The sequence below is a fragment of the Lactuca sativa genome, chromosome 7 (assembly GCF_002870075.4).
Source record: "Lactuca sativa cultivar Salinas chromosome 7, Lsat_Salinas_v11, whole genome shotgun sequence".
NCBI lineage: Eukaryota > Viridiplantae > Streptophyta > Magnoliopsida > Asterales > Asteraceae > Lactuca > Lactuca sativa.
This window is the reverse complement of record NC_056629.2, coordinates 150,132,891-150,145,159: the sequence shown is the minus strand read 5'-3', so window position 1 is coordinate 150,145,159 and position 12,269 is coordinate 150,132,891. Positions and strand designations below refer to the sequence as shown.

The 12,269-nt window shown below is 30.8% G+C and overlaps 1 protein-coding gene and 1 non-coding gene across 2 annotated transcripts; one reads left to right on the top strand and one right to left on the bottom strand.

Moving 5' to 3' along the window:
• Positions 1–318: 318 nt before the first annotated feature.
• Positions 319–390, bottom strand: TRNAG-UCC (transfer RNA glycine (anticodon UCC)). The gene has a single exon. It is a non-coding gene; the product is annotated as a tRNA-Gly (tRNA).
• A 7,333-nt stretch (positions 391–7,723) lies between these two features.
• Positions 7,724–11,443, top strand: LOC111911484 (probable sphingolipid transporter spinster homolog 2). Its single transcript, XM_023907261.3, has 16 exons — positions 7,724–8,214; positions 8,450–8,581; positions 8,670–8,771; positions 8,893–8,997; positions 9,095–9,170; positions 9,256–9,330; positions 9,439–9,541; positions 9,629–9,694; positions 9,804–9,861; positions 9,952–10,019; positions 10,101–10,177; positions 10,264–10,377; positions 10,476–10,595; positions 10,668–10,796; positions 10,891–10,969; positions 11,053–11,443. Exons 1-16 carry the CDS (start codon positions 8,039–8,041, stop codon positions 11,184–11,186), a joined length of 1,614 nt encoding a protein of 537 aa, XP_023763029.1. The 5' UTR covers positions 7,724–8,038; the 3' UTR covers positions 11,187–11,443.
• The last annotated feature ends 826 nt before the right edge of the window (positions 11,444–12,269 follow it).

The window sequence follows — 12,269 nt, the reverse complement described above, 5'->3', positions numbered from 1 at the left end:
GTCATCTTTGCTGTTAATGAGAGATGGTGGAGAAGAATTGTCAGAGAATGATTGCCGTCGTCTGTTGACCAACGAAGAGAGAATGCAACTGAGTTTTGGCAGCCGATTAATTTATTAAGGCGTTATACTTTTATTGAGTTTATTTTATATTTATATGGCGTTGCAATAATATCATATGTTTTAAAGTACATTGCTTAAAAGGTATTCAACAAAAGTTATAATATTAATAAACAGAATAATCGAAGTACCTTGATAAGTTTTTTTGCATATATTTAGATGACAAGGATTAGATTAAATTAAAAATCAACAAAAATAATTTGCGTTTGCCGGGAGTCGAACCCGGGTCTATTGCTTGGAAGGCAATTATCCTAACCGTTGGACTACAAACGCAAGTTGTTTAATTCTTTCTACAAATATTTAAGTATCAATTTTGTGGACACCATCGACTGCAGCGGCTCACCTGAGAAAACAATCATCCAGGTGGTGGGAGCGGTGTTGAAAGAGATGAATGGTGACGGAGTTTTCGCCGGAATTCCATACAGTAACAAAAACTTTTCATCCAATGAGGAATCAAAGTCATGTTTATTCGGATCAAACTCCTGCATCTATTTCAAGCAAATTACTTTATGATGATAGAACTCGATCTTTTTGTTTGGCTTAATTACCTGAAACCTACAAAAAGAAGGATACCAATCACCAAGTGTTTTGGGATCTTTGATTCGTTTTAGATGCTAAGAGTAAAACACCTGTGAAAGAGAATAAATCCTTAAAAAAGAGAAACGACAACTGGACAAACATGAAAGTGTAAAAAAAGCCTAGAGTGCCAAACGAATTACTATTAAAGTGTTAATACCTCTTATTATATGCCATCTTTATGGTTTCCCACGTACTTCAGATTTAGCATCCATATGAGATGTTGGATCAAGTTGATCAAATGCCATGTATCCCGAGTGAAAAATTAAATATGGATACTCAACTTTTTTAACCATCATAATTCATAAGTCATAATATAAGTAATTCCTTGGATGTATAAATCTAAGGCAATATAAAGAAATCCATTGTATTTAGGTTTAATTATTTTGTAATTTAGTTTCATTAAATGAAAATCATATAAATTTAACAAGTTCTTTTATGTCTATCATTTTGACAGTAGCGGGTAGATTGCATTTATTGTATAAAAAAAAAAAAGTTGTATTTGCACAAATAAAACTATAATAAAGGTTAAAGTGGTCCCAATAAAAATTTTGTCAAAAATTTACTAGTTTTAATGAAAAGAAATCAAAGCCACTAAATTTTGATGTGATTGGCAAGAACATCATATAGATTCAAACGGCTTTCGTGAAGGGACGTAATATCCTTGATGGACCGCTGATTGTAAATGAGCTATGTGCTTGGGCCAAGAAGGTGAAAAAAAAGATTCTACTTTTCAAGGTGGATCTAGAGAAAGCTTTTGACTCCGTTAATTGGGAGTACCTTGAATCCATACTTATTCAAATGGGATATGGAGACAAATGGCGTATGTGGATTAAGGGATGCCTCCAATCAGCTAGACTCTTAGTACTTATAAATGGATCTCCAACGGTGGAATTTGGAATGGAAAAAGGTGTACGGCAGGGGAACCCACTCTCACCTTTCTTATTTATAATTGCCATGGAGGGATTAAACGTTGCGATGAAAACAGCTTGCCAGAAGGGTCTTTTTCAAGGTATAAAAATACCACATACAGAAATGTCAATCTCTCACCTGTTTTATGCCGATGACACCATTTTTGTGGGTGAGTGGAGTCAAAGCAACATAAAAAATTTAGCAAGGGTGTTAAGATGCTTTCGGGTGGTGCCAGGATTAAAGGTAAACTTTAACAAATCCAAGGTGTTTGGTGTCGGAGTTGACATGGCTGAGGTTTCTCGACGGGCTGCACCTTTGGGTTGTCAACCAGCGTCACTACCCTTCACATACCTGGGGTCCGGTAGGCGCGAACATGAAGCTAAAGAAGCATTGGAAGCCTATAATTGATCGTTTTTACTCTAAACTCTTTCCTTGGAAATCGAAAGCACTTTCCTTTGGAGGGAGATTAACCTTAGCCAAAGCAGTCATGGGTAGCCTACCGTCGTATTATTTCTCTATATTCGTGGCCCCGGTGGGAGTTATTGACCTTCTTGAAAAGATTCGTAAGCAATTCTTATGGGGCGGGAGTGATAACAAGTATAAAATTGCTTGGGTATCATGGGAAAAGATCGTTGCCCCAAAGGATAAAAGGGGACTTGGTCTTGGATCTCTCAGGGCCTTCAACATATCAATGATTGTCAAATGGTGGTGGGCATTAAAAACAAACAAAACAGCTTTATGGAGCCGTGTAATTATGGGTATTCATAATCTGCAAAACAAACATGCTAATGTCTTATCAAAAAGAACTATTGCAGGTGTGTGGAACAATATCGCGGAGGTGACGAATGAACTATCTAAAGTCGGGATAAGCTTTCGAGACATTCTAAAGAAAAAAGTGAAGAATGGTAACAATACCCTCTTCTGGATGGACGATTGGTGTGATGGTGAGCCACTAAAGGATCAATTCCCAGAACTATATCAACTCGAAAAACGTAAAGCTTGCATGATTAGTCAAAGAGTGCAAGTGGAGGGCTATACTTGGGAATGGAGATCAACCCCTGCAATTGATGAACAGATGCATAGCTTTCGGATGCTGTATGAGGCCATTGGCGAGCACCGGCCATCTCCAGATCCGGACTCATGGATCTGCCCCTTATCTAATGATGGTACTTTTCACGTAGAGGCGATCAAATTAAAAATTGATAATATAGAGTCGACAATCAACGAAGTAATCATCATGTGGATTCATGATATCCCTATAAAGGTCAATACCTTTATTTGGAAAGCTAATCCGGGACGTATCCCAACCAACCTGGCGTTGAAAAAGAGAGGAGTCACAATTATAAACGCATCATGTTCCTAGTGTCGTCTTGAGGACGAAGATACGGAGCACATTCTGATACGTTTCCCAGTGGCGAGCAATGTTTGGGATCTGATATTTAAATGGTGCAATATTCCGAAACCACAATTCCAAACCATCGTGGATCTTATCGGGTTCGTGAAAACTTGGGCGAGATGTCGGAGAAGGAGAAACAACCTAATTTGTGTTTGTTTTGGGGGTAGTGTGGATATATATGGAAAACAAGATGTGAATGGGTGTTTAGGAGCATACGAATTTCCCACTTCCAGATCATTGATAGTGTTAAGTCTCTTGTATTCACTTGGCTTAGGCACAGGAGAGTAGATTGTCGTTTTAAATGGGTTGATTGGTGTATTTGCCCTTTGAATTGTTTGTAATTCAAACTCAAATGTAACTTTCATTTTCTGGCCTAACAATATTTGTTGGTTCTAAAAAAAACTAAATTTTGATGTACAATCATTCATTTCTTTGTAAAAAATAAAATATTTATGATTAGTTTTTTTATTGAATTAATTGAATTAAAATGTCTATCTATAATTTTTAGATATAACTTTACGATCAAAACTATTTTATATATCCGTTAATTCGTACAATTTAGGTGTACAGGACATGCTCAAATAAAAGAGATAATTTTTGTAAAGATATTTGTTAATATCAATGAGTATACAATTGTTTATATCATAATATGATAAATAATAGTTTAGGTTCTCACGTTAGCCGGAGAAAAAATAAAGCCGTAAGAAACAAAAAGAAAACAAAAAATCCATTCATTGATGAATATTGCTATTTTTTTTTAGGATAGTTATTCTTTTGGAAACATAACTTTTATGTCTATAGAGATATCCAAATTCAAATTCAAAAAACAAATTTAGCACTATATTCATTGGTGAATAAAATATGATTAATGTGATTTTATATATCATCTAACGATTTTCTTTTAAAAAAAAAAAGAAAAAAACAAATACACCAAATTTATATACAGTAATCATTTTTATGTTTTATAAATAGATTTTTATATCGATATACAATATAAAAAATATATTTTTTATTTTTAATTATTACTCATTAATGAATGGTTTTGATTTTGTTTACATTTTTAAACTTTTTTTAATTAGCATGAGAACTTATATCAATATTTATCATTTTTATGTTCTATCAATATAAACAAATAAGAGAAAGTTGTTTTTTATTTCACAAGAGTTATTGTTTCTATTTAAACTATTAGTTATATAAATAATTATATCTTATTTTAGTTTGTACAATAACATAAAACTTACACATTTTCTCTTAAGTCTTAACGTTGTTAAAACTGAGATCTTGATCGTAGGATTAACAATCAATATTGGTAAGACTAGGATTTTGATCATAAAATACAACCCTACAATCTTACAAGCTAAAAAGGATCAGAATTGCAATATGATCGATCGTACAACAAAATCGTATCTATGGTTGTAGGATCATTTGCTTGATGATAACATCGTGCTTGATCAAATCCTTTTTTTTTTTCTAATATAGTCTTTAAAGTCTAAAATCTTAAATTCTAAAGTTTTTCCTAATACTAGATAATTAATATCACATGTTATTGAAAAATCCAATACATACTCATACAAATTTGTTTTATACTTGAAATCGAGCTTCAAAATTTGTTATTTGAGCTTGAAACCCTAACATCACATATCACACGAACCCAAATAACCTCACAACTTAGGTGAGTTGTTGTTTCTTTACTCTATTATTATATGATTGTTGACAAATATATGTTTTGTATGCATCATGTTTATTTATTTATTTATTGTAAATGATAAAAATACTTTATAACAAGGTAATCTTTAAATATTATTAAAAGAGAAACTTTGTGACATCATTTTCAACAATCAGGATCATTGATTGTATTTCATTCATATATTTTCCACCTTTAGATCGTTATGCTGACATCATCATTTGGTCAACCTTTTTTTTTCCACCAATTTTATAAAATCTATTAATGACAATTAATTTTAACATTAGGAAATCTATTAATGACAATTAAATTTAACCAAAAATAAAATTACTTTTTAAATTAGGAAACCTATTAATGACAATTAAATCTCACCAAAAATAAAATTACTTTTAAAATTAGGGAATCTATTAATGACAATTAAATCTCACCAAAAATAAAATTATTTTTTAAATTAGGAAATCTATTAATGACAATTAAATCTCACCAAAAATAAAATTATTTTTAAAATTAGGAAATTTATTAATGACATCATTATTTGGTCAACCTTACCCCTCATTAGTCGTTTTTGTCGTTCTGGTTTGAAAATCACTAACACAAACATTATTTTCTTTTTAATTTATTGCAGGGAAGAAAATATGAAGATCAATGATGTTGGAAGATACATAAGAAAGATTCTCCCACTAATTTCAATGATACGTACGTCTTCTTTCACAATGATTCAATCGATTCTCCTTTCTACGACCTCGAATCCATATACAATTTCTCTTCCCATGTCTCTATGCGCAAACAATTTATAATCTTATCTCTTTGATTCCTCCTTATGTAACATCGAATCCCTTTCATCTTATAATCACAACCGCAAGCACTCATCTATTTCGTCTCTTTCCCTTTCTTCATATTTCTTGCGTTTCACCTTAGGGCTCTCCTTCTTCCAGTCAGTTATTTGTTTCTCCGCACAATGACTTATAATTGATTTTTTATGTTTCGATTTCTGGTGTTTATTTCTCAATTTTGATGAAAAAAACCTAATTTCTACACTTGCTTTCAGGAATTAAGGGAATCGTCGCTCCTTCTCCGCCTTCCTCTTTCTATCTGTTGCAGAAACTAGAAAGACGACATACACACAGTTAATGCGTTCGACTTTTTGATTTATTCATAGGTTTGTTTTCTACACCACTCTAACCTCTTACTTTGCATTCACTCAGTACCTCAAGAACATCTAACACCATCTTGCGAATACTATTTTTATGGTATCGGCAGATAAAGATAAACAAAAAGGGGAATAAAAAAAAGAGTCGATTTGCATCAGGTAGCAATTTAATCTTCAAACTCAAGGGTGTTGTCGTAACTTGAGTTAGAAATAGATTTACTTACAGGATTCTTGAAAAAGCATTTATGTTATTTGTTAATGTCCAATGATCGTCAACATCAATCTTTGGTAACTTCATCACCTTAGAAAGTTGAACAATAACATCAGAGGGGAGAGGAGTGTAAACATCATATATGTCTGGAACTAAGAAAATCAATGGTTGCAATAAAAAATGCAAAAGAGCTTGAAGGAATAATTCTTTTTGAAAGGTTAATTTTTAAAATAATAATAATAATAACTTGTTGCAATGAGTCAAATGTAATTCCCACAAGTGTTTGAGGACCCTCCTACACTAATCATATTATTATTATTATTATTATAAATCAATAAAACATTAACTCGAAGAAAATATAAAAAGTTGTAATTTAAAAAAAAAAAAAACATGAACTTACTGGAAGATCATTAACAAATCGACTACTAGCATTAAAAGTTCGAAATGTAGCACCAATTTGTATTGAATTAATTGATACATCAACAAGAAAGAAAAAAGTCAACTGACATTGATTCTTCAACCTATGAATAGTATAAATTAAAAAGATATAGTATTGAATGTACTCATATGTGACAATGTCGTCCAACTAATAAAAAAAACATTGTTTACAAAGAGGTCCTTCATCGATTATAGATATTCAAACATTTTATAGTTTTTTTCAATCTTACCAATAAAGCTAATTCTATTTATATTATTTTTTTTAATTATTGTGTCAACTTTTTATACTTTTATATGTTCATCCGCGTTTTACGCGGGTCATAATCTAGTTTATACTATAAAAGAAAAAAATTTATAGCAATGCATATATTAAAATTTTATTAAATAGTTAGATTTAAACATTATATATTAACTTTAAGATTAACACTATCTTCCAAATTTTATACTATAATTTATGAGAGATAGAAGAGGTAATTTTCAATTTTAAACTTAATTATTTCTAGTGTTGGAATCTTTTCATCTCTATTATGATTTTACAAAATACAAAATAAAAAACAGTGATAGATAAAATCCCAATTTTAACAACCCTACTAATAATCATGTGGTTTTAAATAAATTTCATAAAAATTAATCTAAATCCCTATTCTAATAAAAGAATACTTTTAATCTCCTTTTGATATGTGTCATTGTATTAGGTATCCTAATTAATACATATTTTATTCACTTTTTGCCATGTGTCACCATATTAGGCTTCCTAATTAATGCATACCACTTGTCAATTTATTAATTCTCCATTTCAAATTTCAAATTTTAAATTTCTCACTCTAATTAAATTAAATTAATAACATTATAATAAAATTAATACAAATTGTACATGATATAATATTTCATATATTTATTTAAATTAACGATTATAACTTTATATAATTAAAAAAAATCTTTTAATTAATAATTTTTTAAAATAATTAATTAATAATTTTTGGATTCTCACTAAGAAAGTTTAATTAATTTTGTAATTGTGGTTTCCACGGATTATAAACTAATTTAAAATAAGATAATCTCCTTATCCCCTCCCACAATTTTATAATTGGATAAAGTTTTTACACGTTTTGAATATTTATCCTTCATAAAACAAGTAAAAGCTCTCCAATTATATTTATCTCAATAATTCATAAAGTTACATAATGAAACATCTAATTACTAAACTTTCAAGGAGAAATCGGTCCTACCCAATAATGTCAAGAGCAAAAGCTGCGCACTCTTACTTAAAAATTAACAAATCCAAACAGAATCAAGAACAAACTCTCCCACCCCATCAATCTATCATCATCATCCTTAAATTCCAATCACCATTCACGCAATCTTCATCAAGGGTTCTTTCAATTCCTTCCAAAACACAAACACTTGCCATTGAAGTCAATACCTTGTGTTAAAAAGTCGTATCTAACTATTTTGCTTGATACCCACATCAGTACAATGGAGTAGATATATATAATAATATAAATCTATATCGATATCTGTACACACACTAAACCACACACACATATATAATATATGGGTGTTGAACCACCGCCTGACACGGCGGTTCACAATCAAGAATCAGACCCTGCTGCTGCTGCTGCTGTTGTTGTTCCAGTAGAGAAAGAGACGGAGACGGAGACGAAATCAGACATGGCTAAAACTTCTGCTTCGTTACCTCAACCTACTCCTTCATGGTTCACTCCCAAAAGGTACGAGATCTTATCATTATCAATAAACCCAGATGAATGTGGGAATTCAAGTAATTTTCAGTTTTTTTGCATTCGAAATTGGTCAATCGAATCTGGTTTTGGGGTTTTGTTTGTGTTGTTGACGTTTCGCCATGCTTAATAGTTGGGTTTCTGTGATTCCTAAGCAATCATTAGGGTTTCAGCTTCCGATTAGAGCTTTAATAGAAACCCTAGTTTACTGATTGTATTTCTGCAGGCTGCTTGTGATATTCTGTGTGATCAACATGATAAATTATGTGGATCGAGGTGCCATTGCCAGCAATGGCGTCAATGGAAGTCCCAGAGTTTGCACAAAAACTGGTGTATGCTCTCATGGAAGTGGAATTCAGTAAGTCTTTCCTTTCACGTTCTTCTTGAATTCGATATTTTGATTGATACTGATCTCAAATGAAACAAAAATTGCAAATTTTTTATAGGGGCGATTTTAACCTAAGCAATTTCAAAGATGGAGTAATTTCATCTGCTTTCATGGTTGGACTTCTTGTAGCATCTCCAATATTTGCATCATTGGCCAAAAGGTAATATGTTAAAAACTTAAAATTATGTGTAATTGTGTTATTATGGATTCTAAATTACTACTACTAATAATAATATTATTCATATTCTAAAATAATCTTTAATGATTTTCTATATTTGCAGCATTAATCCATTTAGGCTTATTGGAGTTGGATTGTCTGTTTGGACTTTTGCAGCAGCTGGTTGTGGGATTTCAATTGACTTTTGGTCAATCACAATCTGCAGAATGTGAGTTGACTATTTCAATTTTCAAACACACATTTGACTTTTTTAATTTTATTTATTTATTCCTCATTAAGATTAAATCACCCTAATAATTTTTCAGGTTAGTTGGTGTTGGCGAGGCTTCTTTTATTAGTCTTGCAGCTCCGTTTATTGACGATAATGCCCCCGCAACTCAGGTTCCAAATCACCCAATATTTATACATATGACGAATTGACGATAATACCCCTGTATAAAAATAACTTATTTATTTATTTTTACAGAGAACAGCTTGGTTGGGAATATTTTACATGTGCATACCTACAGGAATTGCCCTTGGTTATGTTTATGGTGGATGGGTAAGTTTTATTTTACCTAATTTTAATTATAGTAAAAAAATGTAAATATAAATATAAAAAGTCAAACTAATGACTTTTATTTATTTATTTAATTATTTTTGTGTTTAGGTTGGAAATGGATTTGGTTGGAGGTATGCATTTTTTGGTGAGGCAATTTTGATGTTACCTTTTGCTATTTTGGGGTTTGTAATGAAACCTTTGCAAATGAAAGGTATTTTTTGAAAAATATAATCATTTCATATTTTTAATTTTTAATCATTTTGTGTTACTAATACAAAAAAAAAAATTGAAATTACAGGGTTTTCTCCAACAGGGACGAAAAAGTCATTGACAACTCCAGAGACAAATGTTATAGAAATCGAAGGTGCTCCATCTTACTTTTATTTATTTAATTAATAATTAATAATAATAAAATAATAGTAATACGCCTTTCTTTTAATAATTATTTGATAAAAATATATGTATCGAAACAGTTATTACAAATGACAAAGATGTCCCTGTATCCAAACACACCTCAAAAGAACCTTCCAGGTGTGTTCTTATTTCTTAAATCAATAAATCTAGAATTTTATTATTTTTATCATAAAAAAACTTGTTGCTATGAATTTGTCTTTATTGCAGATTTGGTTTATTTTGGAAAGATATAAAAGCTCTTTTGGCTGAAAAGATATTTGTCATCAACGTTCTAGGTACTATTTTTATTTTCTCATCATTTTGTATAATTGTTTACTATAAATTATTATTATTTTTTTTTTTTTGTAAATTTCTAGGTTATATTGCGTACAACTTTGTCATTGGTGCATATTCATACTGGGGCCCAAAAGCTGGTTATAGCATATATCATATGGTAACCATTTAACTTAATTTTTTTTTCTCGTTTAATAAAATAAACAATAAAAAAACGTACCTTTTTTATATTTATATTATTTACAGAGTAATGCAGATATGTTATTTGGAGGAATCACAATTATAGGTGGAATTGTGGGGACATTATCGGGTGGTTTTATATTAGATTACATGAATGCCACAATTCCTAATGCTTTCAAGGTATGCATTTTCATTTTTCTCATTAAATGAAAAATCTACCTAATTATTTTACTTAAATAAATAAATAAATAATAATGTTTTATTTATTATTTTTGTAGCTTCTTTCAACAGCAACGTTTTTTGGTGCGATATTTTGCTTCAGTGCCTTTTGTTTCAAGAACTTGTATGCTTTTATTGTTCTGTTTCTAATTGGAGAAATTCTCGTATTTGCAACTCAGGTGAAAATTAAAATCACATATTAATATTATTAATTACTTAATATTTGTTTATTTAATTATTTAATATTTCAGGGTCCTGTGAATTTTGTGTGTCTTCATACTGTTAAACCAAGTTTAAGACCTTTGTCTATGGCCATGTCTACTGTCTCAATTCATGTCTTTGGTGATGTTCCTTCTTCTCCTCTTGTTGGAGTTCTTCAGGTTTGTTATTTTTTATTTTTTATTTTATTTTTAAATAATTGATAAAACTTTTTAATAATTATTCTAAAGTAAACATAATGTTGGTTTGTTACAGGACAATATAAAAAACTGGAGGACCTCTGCTTTGATTCTAACTTCAATACTGTTTTTGGCATCTGGAATATGGTTTATAGGTATGATTTTGGGATTTACAAGATTTATTTAATAAATTATGAAGTAGAAAAATTTAATGATTTTTTTTTGTTTTTTTTTGAAGGTATTTTTGTTCAAAGTGTGGATAGATATAATGAAGATAGTGAGCATCAAGATGGAAATACTGAGCGAACAAATACAACACCATTGCTTGAAGAAAAAACGATCGAGACAGATGTTGGTTCTTCTGAAGCATGAAGATGGTAGGATCTTTTGAGGGGTATAAATGTCTTTTTTTTCTTTTTTAACAAATAGTAGATGTACAGCCTCTCACCAGCTATAGCTATTCTTTCCTTTTTTATGGTATTTTTGTTTGTAAGTATTTTCGTTTTGAGCTTACTTAGGATTTCAGATATGTTCATAGTTAAAATGCATCTGGTTTTACACGTGTTTTTCTTTTCAACTAATGGAAGGGTTTTATGGTAAAATGTCAACAAATTTATGTAAATGATCAATAGGGGATGTTAAACACCATATAATTGTGTTGTAGTTTTAAAACTTTTAACATATCTCTTGACACAACTGCCATTTTAATCAAGTTGTATTGATTTCAAACGTTTGTTTGTTATGTTACGTGGTTGCATAGCAATACTTGTGATAACTTTGGGCAACATTCAAGGAGGGTAAAATAGCATCATGGCCCTTTGGATTGGGATTTATACACAACATATAAGAGTAAAATGATCAAGCCGATGTATTAAAAAAGTTTCTCTAAATGACAAAAGAAACTAGCTTGTGGACTGGTTTTGAAAAACTCGACACTAATCCGGTCGTAATGGTAAAATCTCAAATAAGTGGTCAGTGAACCAAAACCGTTCCCTTAAAACCAGGATGGTTAAGTACATCTTCATCGGTTCATGACCACAAAGGATACCTTATTCTACCTTCTACTAGAGGTAAACAAAACCGGTCAAGGACCGGTCCAATCTCTTTTAGGTCTTTGATGAACCGGTCTTTGGTGATCAAAACCGGTTCGGTCTTGGAGAAGTCTTTTTTTTTTTTTTCTGTCTAGGTCTAGGTCTGGTCTAGACTAGCTCGATCTCATGTTCTTTGGTTAGTTTTTTCAATCGACCTTTTTTTCATTTTATTCCAGATTGTTCGGTATTTTCGGTTCAGATTCATAGAAAGTCGTGTTAGGTAGAAGTTGAGAGATTTCATAAATTATCAAGTTATGTTGGAGTTATATTGTTGTTAGGTGGGTGTTTGATGATACATAAATGAGATTTCATAAAAGGTCGTGTTAGGTAGAAGTTGAGGGATTTCATAAATTGTCTGGTTATG

Coding starts and splice junctions, on each gene's coding strand:
- LOC111911484 (XM_023907261.3), top strand. CDS start 8,039: ATGGGTGTTGAACCACCGCCTGACACGGCGGTTCACAATCAAGAATCA. Junction 10,178..10,263: donor GTTATAGCATATATCATATG/GTAACCATTTAA, acceptor TATTATTTACAG/AGTAATGCAGATATGTTATT. Junction 10,970..11,052: donor ATCTGGAATATGGTTTATAG/GTATGATTTTGG, acceptor TTTTTTTTGAAG/GTATTTTTGTTCAAAGTGTG.